The sequence below is a fragment of the Lepus europaeus genome, chromosome 14 (assembly GCF_033115175.1).
Source record: "Lepus europaeus isolate LE1 chromosome 14, mLepTim1.pri, whole genome shotgun sequence".
NCBI classification, from domain to species: domain Eukaryota; kingdom Metazoa; phylum Chordata; class Mammalia; order Lagomorpha; family Leporidae; genus Lepus; species Lepus europaeus.
In genome coordinates this window covers 90785869-90806566 of record NC_084840.1, presented here as the reverse complement: position 1 = coordinate 90806566, position 20698 = coordinate 90785869, and the positions used below count along the sequence as shown (strand labels likewise).

Sequence of the window (20698 nt, the reverse complement as noted above, 5' to 3'; positions counted from 1 at the left end):
AAAGCAGTAGAAGATGGCCCAAGTCCTTGGGTCCCTGCATTCCCTTTGGGAGACAGGGAGGAAGCTCCTGGCTCCTGGCTTCATATCAGCCCAGCTCTGGCCGTTGCAGCCATTTGGGGGTTGAACCAGTGGATGGAAGACCTCTCTCTCTTTGCGCCCCCTTTCCATAACTCTATAAATAATTTTAAAAAAAGAAATTGTAGTTTCATATCTATAAAGTTCAATTTGGTTTTTTAAATATTTCCTGTAATTATTTATCATGCTAAATATTTCTTTTCTCCTATTTATTTTTTTAAAAAAAGATTTATATAAATAAAGTCAGAGTTATAGAGAGAGACAGGGAGACACAGAGATCTTCTAGTTGCTGGTTCACTCCCCAGATGGCCACAGTGGCCAGGGCCGGGCAGGGCCAAAACCAGGAGCCAGGAGCTTCATCTGGGTCTCCCATGTAGGTGCAGGGGCCCAAACACTTGGGCCATCTTCCACTGATTTCCCAGGCCGTCAGCAGGGAGCTGGATCGGCAGTAGAGCAGCCGGGCCATGAACTGGTGCCCATATGGGATGCCAGCACTGCAAGCAGGGGCTTTACCCACTAACCACAGCGCCAGCCCATCCTTTCTGCCTCTGAACACATGGAGTTCAATGGTGACCCCCTTTCTAAAGTGTTTGCTCATCAGCAGTGTGGATTCTGAATTGATTTCAAGTAACTAACATTTCTCGTCATTACAGGTCCTACCTTCCTGTTTCTCTTTGTGCCTGGTCGTTTCCGATTGGATGCCAGACACTGTAAACCACATGTGCTCAAGTCCTGGATATTTTTTGTGTCCCTGTAAATATTCTGCAGCTCTCTTCTGGTGCTCAGCTCCTTCCAATCAGTCTGGCGCTCTGGATCGTATTCTGGAACGTTCAGGTGGCTGAGCCAGAGCTGTGTTTGATTTAGGGCGGGTGCATCCCCACTGCTGAGGTGTGGACGTCCTGGCTCCAGCAGGTGCTCTGTGAACTGGGAGGCGACCCTGCCTGGCCTGGGGAGCAGGTCCCGTACCCCGCCTCATGTGAGCACCAGCTGCTGCCTCCTCTGCTCCTGGGTGGTTCCATCCCCAGCCCAGGACGGCTTCCTGGCGTAGATCTGCCGGCACACTCCGAGGAATGGGAAGGAGTGCACTGCTCATCTCCAGCGCTCGCTCGCTCTCTCTCTCTCTCTCTCTCTCTCTCTCTCTGCCGGCACTCTGCATTGCAAACCCCAGTGCCTCCATCTGCGTCTGCTTGGTTCACCGAGTTCTCTCTGCTCCCCTGTAGCTTTCCTGCCCAAGCTGGGGCCTGAAGCTGGGGAAACACTGGGCTCACCTTCTCTGTTGTTCGCAGAGTTCCCTCCTTTCTCCTGTGTGTACCGAGTCATGAAAACCGTTTTCTCTCTAGCCCTCCCTCCCCCGCCATACGGTTTTTCTGATATTTTTATTGTTTCAAATGGGAGAGTAAATCTAACCCCTGTTAACTCTGTCTTGGCCATAGGCAGAAACAATTTCTAATAAAAAATCTTTATCTCAGGGCTGGCGTTGTGGTGCAGGGGGTAAAGCTGCCTGCAAGTGCCCACTTCCCACATGGGTGCTGGTTCAAGTCCCAGCTGCTGCACTTCTGATCCAGCTCCCTGCCAATGCACCTGGGAAAGCAGCAGGAGATGGCCCAAGTGCTTGAACCCCAGCATCCATGTGGGAGACCAAGAAGAAGCTCCCGCCCTGGCCACTGCAGCCATTTGGGGAGTGAACCAGGGATGGAAGATCTCTCTCTGTAACTCTGACTTTCCAATAAATAAATCTTTTTTAAAAAGGGAACAACAATCTTTATCTCTGAAAGACACATAATGACTCAGGGTCAGTCGTAACTTGTCAACATAATAAATTTGGATTTATTAGTAAACTCTGCATCGCTTCTCGGCCTTTTGGCTAAGATCAAGTGTATTAGTAAACTTTGCTTTTCACCAATTACTCTGTAAGTTAATATTGATAACCTTATAATTGTCCAATAAAAAGGTATTTCTTTCATGTTTTAAAACTCATTTAAATGATGATGAATATGTTAATTAAGAAAGGGCATCCTAGGGTTCCCTCCACCCCGTTTTAAGCAAACTATAAAATAAAACTGATTTACACTGATTTTAATGAAAAGTCCATAGTTTGTATTTTTTCCGCCAATGGTAAGAGTGAAAAATTTAATTTTGAGTATATTGATAAATGTATTACTAGTGAGTTATTTTTATGCCTCAAGAATACAATTATTGTGGGTAATAGGTCATTATGGACTTATTACAGTGGTTAACATTGGTAAAGAAAGAAACTTGGGCCGGTGTGGCAAATTAGACAATGCAGGAGAAAACAAATTAGTGAATCAGAGGCGAAGCAATGGAAACTATCCAAAACGAGACATGCAATGAAAAAACTTGCACCATCATCAGAACATCAGTGAGCTATGAGGCAACCTCAGAGGGCCTAACGTCTGTGTAACGGGAGAGAACGTAAGGAGAGGGGAAGAAAACGTGTTTGAAGAAATAAAGGCTGAGACCCCAAATCTGATGAAAACCAGAAATGCATGGGTTCAGCATGAAAACATGGCAAGAAACCGGCAGGAAGAAGCTCCTGCCTCCTGCCTCCTGGCTCCAGATTGGCCTAACTCCAGCCATCGTGGCCATCTGGGGAGAGGACCAGCAGATGGAAGACCTCTCTCTCTCTCTGACTTTGCCTTTCTGTAACTATGCCTTTCAAATAGATAAATAAATATTTTAAAAAATCATTCACAAAGATATCAATGAAATACTTAGGGATGTATGTGACAAAGATGTATAAGGATTGTTCTTAAAAAGTCAATAAAATCATGCTGAGAGAAGTTAAAGCCAAACAAATAGAATAATAAACCATGGACAATGAACAGAAAACTGAATATGAAGACCTCAAGCCAGCATCCCATGAATGCTGCACTTCTAATCCAGCTCCCTGCTAATGTGCCTGGGAAAGCAGCAGAGGATGGGCCAAGTGCTTGGGCCCCTGCATCTACTTGGGACACCCAGATGGAGTTCCAGGTTCCTGATTTTGGCCAAGTAAAGCCATTATGGCCATCTGGGGAGTAAGCCAGTGGATGGAAGATTTTCTTTCTCTCTCTTACTCTCTCTCCCTTCCTCCCTTTCTCTTTGTTACTCTGCCTTTCAAATAAATAAATAAATAAATAAATAAATAGTTTTACAAAACTTCACTTTATCCAAAATCGATCTATTGATTCAATTGCCAAGAAATCCCTAGCAGACTTTGTTGAGATGAAATTGTATTCTGAAATTTATATGGGAGTGCAAAATACCAAGAATATAACTTTTTTTTCTAACAATCTTAGAGGGCAAATAATATCTGATTTCAAGACTTTCTATGAATCTATATCAAGATGATATGATGTTGATGAGAAATAGAATTGTACATTAATAGAAAACAATGGAACATCAAAAATTGATCCTGAAGTATACAGACAACTGGATTTCTTATTGTGGTAAAATCCAAACAACAAAGTTCACCATATTTCTAGCTCTTATGGAGGCCTAGGATCTGTTTTGAGTTAATTTTTGTATATGGTGTGAGGTCAGAGTCCCACTTTTTGGTTTTGCATGTGGATATCCAGTGGTTCCAGAACCATTTGTTGAGATATTGTCTCCTTTGAGTGCCAGTCTGCTCTGATCACCATAAAGTTATCCTTGTCAAAATAATTAATTATAGATTTACAGCTTTACTATGGGCTCACAATTCTATTCCATTGATCTATGTGTCTGGTTCACACTGTCTTGATTAGTGTTGCTGTGTAGTACATTTTTAAATCAGGAAGTGTGAGTGCTCCAACTTAGTTCTTTTTTTTTTCTTCTTTTTCTTATTATTTTTGATTTATAGAACAACTCACTGGTTGTTTTTGGCTACTCAGAGTCCCTGGCAATACCATACAAATGTTAGGATCAACTTTTCCACGTCTGCGGAGAAAGTACTAAGATCTTGACAGAAATTTAATTGAATCTGTACTATGCTTTGGGGATGTGCTGTCATCTTTCCAATATGAAGTCTTCCAAGCCACAAAAACAATGTCTTTCCATTATTTAGGATTTTGTTCATTTCTTTCAGCAATGACTTTTAAGTTTTCAGTGACAAGTCCCATACACCCTTGGTTAGATTTAATGTCTAAGTCTTTTAGTCTTATTCTTTTTGATGCATCTCTAAATGGAACTGTTTTCCCAATTTTATTGCTGGATCGTTCATGACCAGTTTATAGGATACAACAGATTTTTACATATAGATCCTGCAATGTTGAACTCATCTTCTGTTGTGTAGGAGGTGTTGTGGATTCAGCAGGATTTTCTGTATGTAAGATCAGGTCACCTGCAAATGGAGGTCATTTTCTTTCTTTCTTTCCAAAGTGAGTGCCTTTTATTTCTTTTTCTTATGTCACTACCTTGGCTGGATCTTCCAGTGCAATCCTGACTGTAAACAGGAAAAGTGGGCTCTCTGGTCTTGTTTCTGACTTCAAGATGAAGCGTCAGTCTCACCTCTGAGTGTGACATTAGCTGTGGATTTGTCTCTTGAGTGGTACATGCAATGATTTGGGATGCTGAACACCTTTCCATGTACCTGTGAGTCACTCTTAGATCTCCTCTGCAGATATATCTACCTGGGTCCTTTGCTCATTCTTAAAATCAGGGCTTTTTTTTTTTTTTTTTGCTACTGAGCTGCATGAATTCGTCATGAATTTTGGGTATTAACTCCTTATCAGACACATGGTTTATGAATATTTTCTCTCATCACGTAGGCTGCCTTTTCATTTTGTTTCCTTTGTTGTGCAGAACTTTTCAGTTTGATGCAGTCTCCATTATTTTCGCATTCGTTACCTGTGATTTTGTCACATCCCCACCCCCAAAATTCATTGAAGAGATCAGCGTCAAAGGGGTTTTTGCTCCATGTTTTCTTTTAAGAGTACAATGGTGTCAGGTCCTGTGTTTTAGTCAGTAATCCATTTTAGAGTAACTTCCATGAGTGGAATAAGATATGAGTCCAGTTTTCCAAACACTGTGTATTGAAGAGGTTATCCTTGCCCGATGTATGTTCTTGCCACTCTGGTCAAATAATGGCAGGCTGGGTACATGTAGATTAATCTCTGGGCTCTCTGTGCTGTTTCATTGGTCCATGTCTGCTTTTATGCCAGTGCCAGTCTGCTCTGATCACCATAAAGTTATCACAGATTCTGAAATAAGATAGTGTGATGCCTCCAGCTTTGTTCCTCTTGCTCAAAACTGCTTTGAGTATTTGAGTCTTCAGTGATTCCATACAAATTTTAGGATTTGTTTTTCCATGAAAAATGCCATTGAAATTTTGACTGACTTCCCTGAATCTCCAAAAGGGACTTTTGGACAATGTTGATTCTTCCAATCTATGAATATTGATACCTTTCCCTTTATTTGGATATTTTTCAGTTTCCTTCATCAATGTCTTATAGTTTTCTGTATACAGATCTTTCATCTCCTTTATTACATTTATTCTTAAGCATTTCATTGCTGTTGGTGCTACTGTAAATGAGATTTTTTTTTTTTTTTGGATAGTGGTTGTGTTTAAATTCAACTGGTTGTTGTGTGTTGATGTGACTTTCTGTAACTTTACTGAACTTTTTTACTTCTCAGTATTTGGTAGAATTTTTAGGGATATCTAGGTACTTAATCATGTCATGTCGTGTGCAAATGGAGGCAATTTAACTTCCTTTCCAATCTGGGTGCCTATGATTTCTTTCATTCGCTAACTGTTCTACACTTTCCAGTCCTATATTGACTAGAAGTGATCAGAGTAGGTCACCTTTACATCAGTATGACATTGGCTGTGGGCTTGGCATATATGGCCTTTATTATATTGTCACCATTTCTTCTATGCCCGTTTTCTGAGTGTGTTTAAAGTGAGCATTAAACTTCATCAAATACTTTTGCCCCTACTGAGATGATCATATGACTTTGACCTTTATTCTGTGGATATGGAGTATCACACTAACGGTTTCCGTATGTTGTTATTATCCCAGGGACAAATTCTAATTGATCATGGTATACGGTCTTTTAAATGTGCTTTTGAATTTAATTTTTTTCACATTTCATTGAGGATTTTTTTTTATCTATGTTCATAAAAGGATACTAGCCTTGATTGTTCTTTTTCTTTGTGGTATTCTTGTCTGGCTTTTGTATCATGGTAATGCTAGCTTTGCCAAATTAGTTTGGAAGTGTTCCGTCTCCAATTCTGGGGGGCAGGTTGGGAAGGATTGGCATTTCATTCTTGAAAAGCTTGGTAGAACTCACTACAGAAGCCGTCCGGTCCTGGATGTTTCTTTGTTGAGTTTCTGATCACTGCTTTAACATCCTTACTCATAACTGCCATGGTAATATTTTCTATTTATTCACGATTTACCTGGGGTAGTTTGCACGTTTCTAGGAACCTGTCCACTTCTAGCTTATCCAATTCACTGGCCTGTAATTGCTAATGGTCGTCTATTACAATCTCCTGTGTTTCTATGGTAGCTCTTGTAATGACTTCTCTCCCATCTCCGGTGTTGGCGGATTCAGTGTGTGAGGCAGGCTGACCAATTCCCGTTTGCCGGAGTTTGGTAAGACAGGCCACACCCACAGCCACACCCACAGGTATATGAAGCACATGTATTACAGGTGGGTATCTATGGACTAAAGCCGTCTAGGCTCCAGGGTGAGATGGTCCTCCAGGCCAAGGCAGGTGAAGCCTGGACTTCCTGTGCACCATGTACACCATATCTGAGGGCCCTGAAAAGCAGCCTGCTGGAGGTGACGGGTCTCAAGTGCCCTGGGCATGCTTTGAAGCACTTCCTGCTTCCAGGCAAGAGCAGGAAAAAACCTGGATGTTCTTCCCTAATTCCAGATGTTCTATTCCTTGGCGGGGGGAGGGAGTTATGGCAGGGAACAAGGGCCTGGCTGTCTTGGGCAGCTTCTCCATCAGGATATTGCATTCCCAGTACATTCTAGTTATTCTTGAGAAAGGGAGAAGAACTGGATTCCTTCAAGGTCATGCTGAGCACAGTCCAAGAGTCCTCTCGTTCTGAGTCTACCCGAAGCTTTGCCAGTCTCACTTATGCTTTCAAAAAGCACCCCTTAGCACTGCCTGCGTAACTGGCATCCTAGATCAGAGTCCCAGCTGCTCTACTTCTGATCCAGCATTTTGCTGATGTGCCTGGAAAAGCAGCAGAGGGTGGCCCAAGTGCTCGGGCTCCTGCCACCCATATGGGAGACCTGGATAGAGTTCACGACTCCTGACTTCTGTTCAGCCCAATCCTGAATATTGCAGTCATTTGGGAAGTACACTGATAGAGGGATCTTTCTCTTAGTTGCTCTACCTTTCAAATAAATAAATAAATCTTAAAAAAAAAAAAAAAAGGTAACTCAGAGGCCAGCATTGGTGAGTTAAGCTGCCACCTATAACACCAGCTTCCCATATGAGCACCTGTTGACCTTCCGGCTGCTCCACTTCCCATCCAGCTCCCTGCTAATGCAGCTAGGAAAACAGCAGAAGATGGTCCACTGCTTGCGCCCCTGCCACCCATGTCACAGATCCAAGTGCAGTTCCAGGCTCCTGGCTTCAGCCTGGCACTGCCCTGGCTGTTGTGACTGTTTGGGGAGTAAACCAGTAGATGGACAATCTTTCTCTGTCTCTCCTTCTCTCTGTAACACTGTCTTTCAAATAAAAAACTTTTTTTAAAAAAAAAAAAGCAACTCTTTAGTTTCGTTTATCTTTTCTGCTGTTTTCTGAGTCTCCATTGTATTTCTTTCTGCTCTGATCTGTGTTATTTCCATCTGTCTGCTGACTTTGAGCTTATTGAACTATTCTAGTTCTTTTAGGTATGAAGTTAAGTTGTTTTTTGAGACACTTTTTTCCTTAATGTAGGTATTTCAGCTATGGATTTAATCTTAGATCTGTCTTTGCCACAACCCATAAGAACTTTAATCCATGCTCCACATCACACATAAACATCAACTCAAGATGGACCATGGACTACATGAACAATGGAAAACCATAAAACACAGAGAAGAAAATAAATGAGAAAATCTGTTGCCTTGAGTTAGGCAGATAGGACTCCAAAAGTATGATTCAAATCATAAAAATGATAAAGCAGACTTTCCCAAAATTAAAAACTTCTGCTTTTAGATATTGTCAAAAAGAACATAATGATACGTTATACAGACTGGGAGGAAACACCCACAAAACACATATCAGATAAAGAAAGGGCTTATATCCAGGAAATATAATAGTCAAACAATAAGAAAAATCCTTTTCTTTTTATTGCAAAGACTTGGCCAAATGCATAAAGTCGTAAATATGCCAGGCAAGAACATGAAAAAAATGCTAAACATCGTTAGTCATGGGGAAACACGAATGAGCACACAGATAGCTCAGGACGTGCCCGCTGGTAATGAAGAATCAGACATCAACTTTGATGATTGCTCGCTGATAGCTTTTAAGGCCACCTCTCCTTCCGCCCACAAGTGGGAACGCGAACAACACTCAGGCATCCCGACTTCTGAGTCAGAGGTAGAACCCTGGCCCGAGACAGGGACCTGCACGACGGCTCTCTCATCCAACCACCAGAAAATCCCCAAGCCGCATCTCCTCTCCTCGCTCACTCAAGCCATCTCCAGAGCAGCTTGGGAAGTCTGCCCTGCTCATCACGTGACCAAAGCACCATTGAGGTGGCTGAAATGGAAAAGCTCACCTATATTAAATGTTGGTGTAGATAAGAAGGAAGCGGAACTATTAATATGCAGGTACTTCAACAAATTTCATGGAAATATATTCATCTTGGTATAAAAAATTTTTGGAATCCACTTGTCATCTCTCATGGTACACATTTTTCATTAACTTTATGAACACTTTTCATGTGCATGAATTTCAATTTTTTTTTTTTGCACTGAAACAAGCCTATCTTTTAGTTCCAATTGTCATGAAGCTTCTGAAGTATGCTCACACTCATAGAATGAAACAGAAAGACTGTAAAATCACTTTGGAAAAGAAGTTGGCAGTTTCTTAAAAAGCCAAATAGAAATCCACCATGTGGTACGGAAATTCCACTCTTATTTAGCTAAGAGAAAAGAAAGCATATGTTCACACAGAGCTGTGCACATGCCGATGGCTCAAGTGCTTGTGTGCCTGCTGCCCACAAGAGAGACAGAGATGCAGCACCGGGCTCCTGACTTTGGCCTGGCCCAGTGTGGGCTGCGGTAGGCACTTGGAGAGTGAACCAGCAGATGGAAAATCTCTCTTTGCTAATGATTCATCACATGGAATGCTACTCAGCAATAAAAAGGACTGGCTGAAAAATACGGATTAATTCCAAAATTACGCAGCTTAATTCAGACAAGCATAGTGTATCTTCCCATTTATACATTTTTTAAAAATCTTTTTTTTAGAATTTACAAAAATACCGATAGTTAGAGAAAGCAAATGAGTGATTTCCTGAGAATTGGTTTGGGACTGGAGCAGAAACAAAGACCCTCAGAAATGAGGGTTACAGAGGTGGACCACAGAGCTTGGAGGTGAGACACAGTATCTCAACACTGTGTGACATTGCACATCTCTGATCTGTGCAGTTTTCTATGGCAATTAAACCTCAATTTTTAAAAAAGACTGGGTTATTTCACCTTGAACACTTGGTGATGGAAAAAAGCTCCAAGGACTGTGCCTTAGGCATTTCTGAGTTTTTCCCTTCACCATCATCGTAGGATTCTGTCTCCTATTTTTTGGTCTTTTTTCCCTCCTTGAATCCTCTTGGGTCTCTTTCTTGGTTTGCCCCCTCACTTTGACAGCAGGCACTCTTCCATGGCATCGAGAGTGAGGATACTTCTGTAAAAGGTATCTGTTCCTCCACCACTCTGGCCAGGCCCAGAATTCCTTTCCCATGAGAACTTGGAAGGCAATGGTCAAAATCTTGCTTTCCAGGTTGCTGCTAAAAAGATCAATCCTGCCTTTATTCCTGGTAATGTTCCTTTTTATGTGGCCATTGATTGCTCTATATATGTCTGCTCTTCCTCTTCCTCATCTCTCTGGAGGTGTCAGGTCTTCTAATGCCTCCCATCAAGTTCACGGCGACGTGTACCATTGTGCTGCTCCCTCGGTGAGTGTGCTATCAACCCGACAACTCCGATTCTTTAATTCTGGCAAATTTTTGTCAACAATTCCTCTACTATTCAGATTTTGAACCTAACTACTTTGGTTCTTTCATTTTCTTTTCTCTTATTTTTCTCTCCCTTTTTACAACCTTGTTTTGGGGAAATTTCCTTAACTTCATCCATTAATTCCTATGCTGAGCTTTTTTTTTTTTTTTTTTTTTAAGATTTATTTATTTGAAAGGCAGAGTTAGAGAGAGAGAAATCTTCCACCCATGGTTCACTCTCCAAATGGCCACAACAGCCAGGACTGGGCCAGGCCAAAGCCAGGAGCTCCTCCAGGTCTCCCATGTGAGTGGAACGGCCCCAAGCACTTGGGCCATCCTCTGCTACTTTCCCAGGTGCATTAGCAGGGAGCTGGATCGAAATGGAGCAGCTGAGACTCTAACCAGCGCCCATATGGGATATCAGCACTGCAGGTGCTGGCTACACCAGCCCCTATATTTTTTAAAAATCGTTTCTGACACATAATACTTATATATTTATGGGGTAGAGTGCTACATTTCAATACACACAGACAGTGTGTAATTATCAGATCAGGGTAACTGGCATATCCATCCACTTCAAATTTATCATTGTCAACCAGCTATTCTGAGATGCTGGGTGAATTGTTGTCAGTTATCCTGTGCTATGGAACACTGGACGTGATTCTTCTGGCCTACTGCACCCCGTAGCCATCACCCACTCTGTCTCTGTTCTCCTCTCCCTCCCCTGCGCCAGGCTCTGCTAACCAACCTTGTCTTTCCGTTCTTAGCTTTCACAGGTGCCTGAGCACCTAACGGTACCTGTCTTCCCATGCCAGGCTTACTTCACGTGGGGCTACTGTCCACCAGGTTCACCGGTGTTGCTACAAGTGGCAGAACTTCACTCTTGCTTTTTGTAGCTGGATGGTATTTCACTGTGCATACACACCATCTTTTCTTAATCCACGCATCTGATGAGACGCGGAGGCTGATCCCCACCCACGGCCCCGTGAGGAGCGTTACAGTAACCAGGGGGTGGCAGCCATCTCTTCCCCATACTGACTGCCTTTCCAGGGCAGTATGCTCAGTGGAGGCACTGGCGACTCATACGGCAACTCTATTTCTAGCGCCTGAGAAAGCCCCATGCTTTTTTGTCAGTTCTATGCAACCATGCTGCCACTCAGCTCTCGGCAGACCTGGAAGGAGCCCTTCCCTGTCTCTGCAGCCTCCTGTACCAGTTCTTCGGTGGTTCTTTGGGTGAGCCCGTCACCTGTCTACATGTGTGCATCGGCAGGTGGCCCTGGCCCCACCTCCAAGTCCAAGGAGGATGATGATGCCGACAGACGTCTTTGCCGTTGCGCACTCTGGTCCTCGCTGTCTCCTTCCGGCTGGGGCTGCTGCACCTGACTTCCTGTTGGCTGCTGGCAATGACCACTCTCACCTTTCAGAGGCCACCAAGCACATCCGCCTGTAACTCCAGGCATTCAAGGGACTCCTCTTAGAAACACATTCGAAGATTTGCAATAGAAGCTTGGCTCTTCAATTTTTTCTCGGTATTCTTTTCCTTTTGCTAAAAGTGATTTATTTGGGCCGGCGCCGCGGCTCACTAGGCTAATCCTCCGCCTTGCGGCGCCGGCACACCGGGTTCTAGTCCCGGTCGGGGCACCGATCCTGTCCCGGTTGCCCCTCTTCCAGGCCAGCTCTCTGCTGTGGCCAGGGAGTGCAGTGGAGGATGGCCCAAGTGCTTGGGCCCTGCACCCCATGGGAGACCAGGAGAAGCACCTGGTTCCTGCCATCGGATCAGCGCGGTGCGCCGGCCGCAGCGTGCCAACCGCGGCGGCCATTGGAGGGTGAACCAATGGCAAAGGAAGACCTTTCTCTCTGTCTCTCTCTCTCTCTCTCACTGTCCACTCTGCCTGTCAAAAAATAAATTAAAAAAAGAAAAAAGAAAAAAAAAGTGATTTATTTGAAAGCAGAGTTACAGAGGGAGAAGCAGAGAGAGATCTTCCATCCACTGGTTCACTCCCCAGTTGGCCAAAACAACCAGGGCTGGGCCAGACTGAAGCCAGGAGCCTGGAACTCCACCTGGGTCTCCCACGTGGGTGGCAGGGACCCAAGCACTTGGGCCATCCTCCCCTGCCTCCCCAGGTGCGTTGGTAGGGAGCTGGATCAGAACTGAAGCAGCTAGGACTCAAACCGGCACCAAACTTGGATGCCAGTGCTGCAGGAGATGGCTTAACCCATTGCACCACAACACTGGCACCATCTTTCCTGACACCTTTGAAACCATGGGCTAAGAATGTGAGAAGGGAAAGAACATGTCTAGTGATTACTAAATATGTGACATCCATTGCACTTGGTCCTTGGCTTTAGTTTATATTTGAGGGAAAGAAGAAACTGCGTGTGAAACAAGGTAGGGGCTGGCGTGGTCAGGCAGCAGGTTAAGCTGCCACCTGTGACATGGGCATCTCATGTGGCTGCTGGTTCGAATTCTGGCTGCTCCACTTCCCATCCAGCTCCCAGCTAAAGCACCTGGGAAAGCAGCAGAAGACGGCTTTACTTGGGATTCTGACACCTACATGGGAGACCCAGCTGGAGTTCCAGGCTCCCAGTTCAGCCTGGCCCAGCCCCAGCCACTGTGGCCATTTGGAAAGTGAACCAGCAGATGGAAGATCTCTCTCTCTCTCTCTCTCTCTCTCTCTCTCTCTCTCCCCCCGCCTTTCAAATCAATAATCTTCAAAGAACTCAATGAAACAAAAAAGAAACACGGAGGTCCTATAAGAAACGTAACCAACTGAGAATGTTGTTGTTAACCAATTCGGAGTGTTAAGATAAAGAATATGGACACTAATAATAACCAGTAAGTTGGACGACTAAAATTAGTATTTCAAAAATCTAAATGTGTGAATTGGTATGTTTTTCTACGGCCTTGGAAAACAAATATGTTTCCCCATGTAATTTGAACCTGTTCTTAAGGCAAACCAGATTTTAGTTGTATGGAATTTAAAACAGACTGCAGCTTATGTAACTAAATTTAATGGCCTAAAATATTTTCCTAAATCACGCTGCACATGTTTTATTAATCTATGAATAAAATTTATTCCAGGATGGTACTGCACGTATTTAATCATAGTCAAATCTTTCTTCATACAGAAGATCAAATATAGCTAATATTGCCTAGAAAATAGGAACGACAGAAAGCTTCAGAGTTGAGAAACATTTGAAATCACATTGAAATTCAAATACTGCTGAAGGCAACTTTTAAGTATTAAGGACACGGCTTCGAGAAGTCTGAAGCTCTGACATCGTCTAAAACCATCAAGACAGAAACAGTAAATGATTCCACTTTTGACAAAGCTTTCTGAAATAAAAGATCTGAGGTAAAACTTTAAAGATACGAAAGCAGGTCTTTGGCAGGATAGTCATCTGAGAATCTCCACAGATTGTTAATACGACTTGAGAACTCAGAATAGGACAGTAGTGTTTAATTGTTACTTCTCTACAAATGGAGGCTGGAGGCATACAGGAAAAATGACAAAGATGGAGGTCACGTTCTAGAAACAGCAGAGCCAATACACAGAAACACCTGAGTTAGTCCTCTACTAAAAATGCACTGGAATTCTTTGTTCAGGAATAAGATATTCTGGTAATTCCATATGCTTATAGTCTAAAAGAGATCTTCTAAAGTCTCGCTTATAAATCATACAAAAGAAGCGTTTTGGCCTAAAACACATCATTCTTGGTAAATACTCTGGAAAACTGAAGAGGAAAAAAACAGTATTTCATAGCTGTTTGAGGTGTCTCAATCCGGTTAGGAAAAGATATTTTCCCAGTTCTTATTTGGGCAAAATCTCATGCTCATTCACACATGGCATGAATTTCGAACCCCGACTTGGCATGTACACACAAAATCTCTGGGAGTAAGTCACAGCCCAGAAATAAACGCTGGCAATTTCGGATTTCTGAAGCAGGGCTTGGAACTAGTCACAGCCCTTGCTTCCCTCGGCGGCGAGCCGGGCATCCATCCCAGCCGCGTGCCGGCATCGCTGTCCAGAGCCCAACCCCGCAGGCATCGCCAGACGTGGCTCCCAAGCTCGGCGCAGGAAGCAGACTAAACACCGCCACCCGTCCCTGGGAGATCAGTGTGTCTTCCACGTATACATATACTCGGGGGTCAGAAGCAGAATCAAAAGGGACGCAGTGGTTTCCAGTCCTGGCCGACTAACAAATACCAACTCTCTCATCGAAGACAACTAGCGAATGTGGGCAGAACACCAGACAGCTGGCTGCAAGCGCCTCCAAGCCGACAAGGCAGAGCGCCACCGTGGGACCACGGAGAAGTGAACTCACCAAGGTGAGCCCAGCATTAGGGGCTGAGCGAGGATTCAGACTCCCAGGGAGAGAAGGGGCCCTGGCCCAGCCTGGCGTGCCTGGCTCTCCTGGAAGCTTTCTAAGAGTGAAGATGAACTAGAATCCTGTGAGGGATGGGGGTGGGGGAGGAATCCAGCTTCAAATCGCAACCCTTTTTGGAATTAAGAGGATTCTGGCTCACAGAAGCAAAAATAAAATTGTTTCCAAAGGAAACGGGCAGCTTTCTCCCTCACGCCCCAACTGGGAGCTAGGGGTGCAGGGTTGGGGAGTGATAAATGAGTTTCAGAAATTAAGGCATGGAGAACAAATTGGTAAACTGTAATACGTCAGAAGTTAAATTCCCAGAAGGAAGAGAGACGGAAGGGAAGAAATACAGGAAAGCAAGAAAGAGACACAGGGGCTATGGAAAAAGGTCTAACGAGAGCAACTACAACCACGACCCTACAGAATGGACGAGAAGGGAGCCAAAGCAGAATCTGCATGCTGGTATTCTAAAGTCAAGAAAACATATATATTTAAAGTTTTTTTTTTTCATTTGGAAGACAAAGCATAGAGACAGAGATCTTCCACCCACTGGTTCACACCCCAAATGCCCGCAACAGCTGAGGCTGGGCCAGGATGAAGCCAGGAGCCCAGAACTCCATCAGGGTCTCCTGCATGGGTGACAGGGGCCGAAACACTTGAGCCATCACCTGCGGCCGCCCAGGGAGCACATCAGCGGGCAGCTGTGTCCCAAGAGCGGGTAGGGGCCTTGACCCCAGGCACTGTAGGTACGGGAAGCAGGTGTCTCAAGTGGCACTTTAACCCGCTAAGTCACAAAGCCCACCCTGAAACATATTTTTAAGTCATTACGTAACATGAACAATTCCAAGCACGCAATCCCACGTGCTGACAATTTTCGGCACAATCCATGTGTGGTCACAAATAACCACGTGTGACACAAATAACACCGTCTCCTCAGTGAACTGCGAGGGGAGAGAGAGAAGCAGCAGCATCCTGCAGAGTTAAGAGTTGGGGGCCAGGTGAACCAACCACCGCACGAGGATTACAAGGGGATCCGGATTCACACAAATGCACGTGGGGGAAGTGACCATGAGACCCATAACCTACCCGCACAGCTGCACCACGACTGGAGATGGAGGCACAGCACTGTTTTTTTTTTTTAATTTTTAAAAAATTTTTAAAATTTATTTATTTATTTTTGACAGGCAGAGTGGACAGTGAGAGAGAGAGACAGAGAGAAAGGTCTTCCTTTGCCGTTGGTTCACCCTCCAATGGCCGCCGCGGTTGGCGTGCTGCGGCCGGCGCACCACGCTGATCCGATGGCAGGAGCCAGGGGCTTATCCTGGTCTCCCATGGGGTGCAGGGCCCAAGCACTTGGGTCATCCTCCACTGCACTCCCTGGCCACAGCAGAGAGCTGGCCTGGAAGAGGGGCAACCGGGACAGAATCTGGTGCCCCGACCGGGACTAGAACCCGGTGTGCCGGCGCCGCAAGGCGGAGGATTAGCCTAGTGAGCCGCGGTGCCAGCCCACTGTTCTTTAAGAACACTGACGGATCCATAGATGGCCGCCATCTGCTTGAAACATTGTAGACCTGGGGAGTTACTATGAGGCAGCAAGTGAACTCCACTTTACCTGAGTTAGCTGCTGAGATGGCTCCACAAGCCACTTTCTGTCCCACGTCAAGGCAAGGCAGAAGTAGAGGAACTTGTCAATATCCACTACGCTCTCCAGGCCCACGGATGGTGAGCTCATCAAAAGGTAACTGAGGCCCCAACACCAAGCTGTATCACTCTCACGCAACATGACATGAGGCACTGCAGCAGCGAGACTTTCATTATACCCGACAGGTGCCACGTGCTAAAAACTTCAGCTGACGTGGACCATGCACGGCCTTACTTTGTTAACCTTCCCATGCGTTTTCTCCCTTTTACTCAATAGCTCCCATTACGGGAAGTCCTCAAGTTCCACACTTCAAAATAAGCCCAAGTAACACTCTGCAATGTTATTTTGCATTCATTTGAACTTCGCCTATTGCAAATGAGGGAAAAGGTTGTTTTTCTTATCTCAAACGCCTTGGATGCGAAGCCTTTCATCTTTGGGAGTCTGCTGGACTTTCAAGAATTTGCATATGCTTTTACTAGCCGAGCAGCCCTACCCTGAAAGCCCACAATCCAGAACGCTCTAAAATCCGAGACCTCCCGGGTGCTGACCTGCCGCTCGCACAGGGCTGTACAGTGCACAAGTCCATCACAGTCTTACTGACCACATCGAGCGAGGTCTTTCTCATACTCTCCCGGGTCTCAGCATCATTCTGGAAGCTGAGAAACCTTCTGTGGGGAAAAACAGCTTCAGTGCATTTCCTAAGGGCAGAGAGAAGTCACTGGGCACTCACAGTGTGTAGGGTGAGGTGAGGGGAGTGGATGAACAGAGAACCTGGAAACAGGAGCCGACCCACTTAAGCCATGAGGTGGACCTTTGTAATGGCCCTGGCAGCTGTTAGGAGCTGGACACAGCTGCATGTTGAGGGCCTGGGAATTCTGGGACAGGGAAATCTAATCCTGTTCTCACCTGACTGACAGTGCAGAGTGAACGCAAGCAGAGGCTGGTGGTGAATGACAGAGGACAGCCTTCCTGCAACGGTCTTGATTCTCTTTTTGTCGACGTCCCCTGAAGGCCTGAGACAGCGAGTGCACGTTGGTGCCCAGGAATGTCCCCGCAACTCCCCAGTTCCCTAAAGAAGGGTAACCCTTCCAGGAATTACACCAGAGGGCCACGACGTCTAGAATGACGCACAGCTGCAATCCAGTTGACCTAGGCAGTCACCTAGCAAAATCTACAGGGGCCAGCGCTGTGGCGCATGTGGCATCAGCATCTCATATGGTTCGATTCCCAGCGACACTACTTCCGATCCAGCTTCCTGCTAATGAGCCTGAGAAAGCAGTAGAAGATGGCCCAAGTGCTTGGGCCCCCGTGCCCATGTCGGAGACCTGGAAGAGGCTCCTGGCTCCTGGCTTTGGATCTGCCCTGCTGTTATGGCCATTTGGGGAGTGAACCAGCTATAAAGGATCTTCGTGTCTCTCCTTCTCTAACTCTGACTTTCAAATGAATAAATCTTAGAAACAAACAAGTAAAAAAAATCTACCTTTACCTAACAAGTAAAATGCTTCGTAGGTGAAAGCCACCAGACAAAAGCCTGGTTAACAGTGGAAATCAAACTTGGGGAAACAAAACTCTTACTGCTGCAATTAGTTGTAGAAAATGGCAATTATTATGCCCATGATATAAGAATTACATTTAAAAATCTGGGAAGTGAAACACTGAAGTAATGAGAAAACGTTTGTTTGCAAGTATTCAATTAACTAACATTTAAAGCTGTTCGGTCAAAGATCCTTATAGATTATAATTCATAGCATCATTAAATCTCATTCTGAAAAGTAAAACAGATGTACATGTCAAAGAGGAAAATGCCTCATCAAATGTCCATGAACAGAAAAAGAACACACTAGCTCATTCAGAAACTCCTCCGTGGTTGTGCTTTTATCTTTTTCAGGCAACACAGTTCCCAACAGCACCACACTTCACTAGGGAACTAACAGAAACCGGCTGTCGGCTCAGGCGCCACCTGTGGAACGGACACGGAGCCCTGCTTGTCGGGCTCAGATCTGAGAGCCAACAGCACAGCCACGTGGACAGAGTTATGTACTGCTTCCCAGTAATTCTATCGCTGGGTTTCCCAGCACAGCCCACGCCAGGGCCCGCTGTGATCACTGCTCTAAACCCTAAGCAGGAAGCCTCACAAACTCTCCATCTGAACTCTGCAAAGACAAAGGATTCCACACCAAACTCTGCACAGTGCAGGCTACAGACGGCCGCGCTTCCTCCCGGCCGGGCTCAGCCGCCCTGGCCTCTTCACAGCCATCTGCTGGTGCACAGGAAACGGCCGGGCCAGGCTGCTCAAGTTCACATCTGTGTCTGTACCCTCCACTGCCTGCTGCTAACGGGAAACACAGCACAGAGGGAAGGGACAAGGGGAAGACTATGGGGAATACAGCATTTTAGTTAGAAACAGTGGTCATTTCTGGAAATAGAAAACCTAAATGAATTTAAAAATACAGTATATCAGTATGTGCATACATCTGGTTTAGAATATCTAGAATGTACTGCTTGAAGTGTCTGCATGTTTTAAAAATCTATTTTCGCTTGTCAGCGCCAGCCTGTTCTAATTTATACGTGATAAGAGTGCTTGGTTCGTAAAACAGAAAAATCCGTATCAAGAGGACCACCACCACACCTGGCAGTTTTATTACGCAATCTCTGCTCACGCCTGCGCACAACTGGGCATGTCCTTTTAAATGCGTCCCCACAGGGCCTGCCGGGGAGACCAACACCAGTCTGATCCTAAAACCATTCTTCCCGTTCCCTCCGTACGGTTTATTCTGCGAGGAGTCTCCACCTTCTGGCCCCTGCTCCGTAGCTGTGGCTGTGGCTGTGGCTGGGACTGGGGGCAGCCGGCAGGTGGGGGCCGCAACGCCCCAGGCTGCAGAGCAGGCAGAGGGAGCCGCCGGGAAGGCCAGGAGATGGTCTGGTGTGGAAGTGTGGCTGGTGGAGTTCCCCGGTTCCTACGTGGTACAGACAACGTCACAGGACAACCAGTTCAAGGAGGGGGCGGCCGGCGGTCATGTGTGAGTGCTCATTGTCCTTTTCCCGTCGGTGGCCGTGGGGCTGTCCGGGCTGTGCTCTTTGATGGATTCCAGCAAGCTTTTTATCCTCTCGCTCGCAGGCCGCCTGTTCTGCTTCTTGGAGAGAGACCTGCTGTCCCTGACGGAGGGCAGCAGCAGGGCTGCCAGCCCCCAGGGCTGCCGCGGCGCCGGGGCTGGGCCGCCCTCCCCATCTTGCTGCAGCAGCCAGGCGCTCTCTCGGGCCAGGTCCACAAACTTCTGCAGCTGGCTCTGGCTCACGTTTCTGCTTATGTTGAGAGAGGTTTCGAAAGGATTCTGAATGTGCAGCGGAGAGGAGTCGGGCTTGTTCTGCTCCCTTCCCTGAAGATGACGACGACACAGAAGGGGGAAACCGTGTGAGCACACCTCGGGCTGCAGCACGAGCACAGCTGGCTAGCTCCAGAAACGCCAAATGCGGAAAACCCCAGCATTCCCTGCACGAGCAAATCATTTCCCTTCCGACTGGGTGGGGTGTGTCTGCAGACTCGTGCGCATGTGTGTGTATGTGTATGTATGTGTATGTGTGCTTATGTGTATGTGTGTATATATGTGTATGTATGTATGTGTATATGTGTGTATATATGTGCATATGTATCTGTAAGTGTGTGCACATGTATCTGCACGTGTGTGCATGTGTACATGTATGTGTTCATGTGTATATGTGTGTATATGTGTATGTGTGTGCATATGTATCTTTGTGTGTGCATATGTACATGTATGTGTGTGCATGTATGTGTGTATATGTATGTGTATGCTCCTGTTTTTCCCCCTCATGCTAACGCATCCTCAGAGGCAGCAGGTGACGGCTCCAGTGCTTGGGCCCTGCCATCCACTTGGGAGACCCTAATGGAGTTCCTGGCCCCTTGCTTTGGCCTGGCCCAGCCCTGGCTGTTGCAGGCACTTGGGGGGGGAGGGAGTGAACCAGCAGACAGAAGCTCAATCTCTCTCTGTCTGCCTCTCTCTGTCTTTCAAAGACATGAAAATAAGCATGTTCTAAAGTCACCGTGCAGACAGGTACAACACTGAACCTGAATTCCTTAATGCTAGTCCTCACCTTCCCAGAGGGGGTCTGCAATGAAGAAACGTCTCCAGTGCCTTCCTAAAGAGCGCCTGCTCGGGCCTGCAGCCTGGGACAAAGCCTCCCAGACAGAAGGCGAAACCACGAGTCCAGTGCGCAGCAGTGAGCCACCATCTACGCATCTTCTCTCTCCCAAGCCCGGGTCAAGACTCCCCTCCAGTGAGCAACGCCCCTGGGTGCCCACCTCTGCTGCACGGCTCAGCACGCTCCTGCCTGCCGGTCATCGGAGCCCCCGAGTGCCAGGAGGACAAGGGACCTTCGGTTTGACGGCCTTCCCCTTCCCGAGGCCTCTCTCCGCCCCACACATCTGACCAAGTGTCCACACGCCAGGGAA

At 46.0% G+C, this 20698-nt stretch overlaps 1 protein-coding gene across 2 annotated transcripts in view; it reads right to left on the bottom strand.

Moving 5' to 3' along the window:
* Nucleotides 1-18838: 18838 nt before the first annotated feature.
* MTPAP (mitochondrial poly(A) polymerase) overlaps nucleotides 18839-20698 on the bottom strand; it is a 40408-nt gene continuing 38548 nt past the window's right edge. For both annotated transcript variants that reach the window (XM_062211114.1, XM_062211115.1), the window contains one exon: nucleotides 18839-19607. In XM_062211114.1, the coding sequence (XP_062067098.1) occupies nucleotides 19245-19607 (363 nt within the window). In that variant the 3' untranslated portion in view covers nucleotides 18839-19244. The remainder of the gene's footprint in view (nucleotides 19608-20698) is intronic.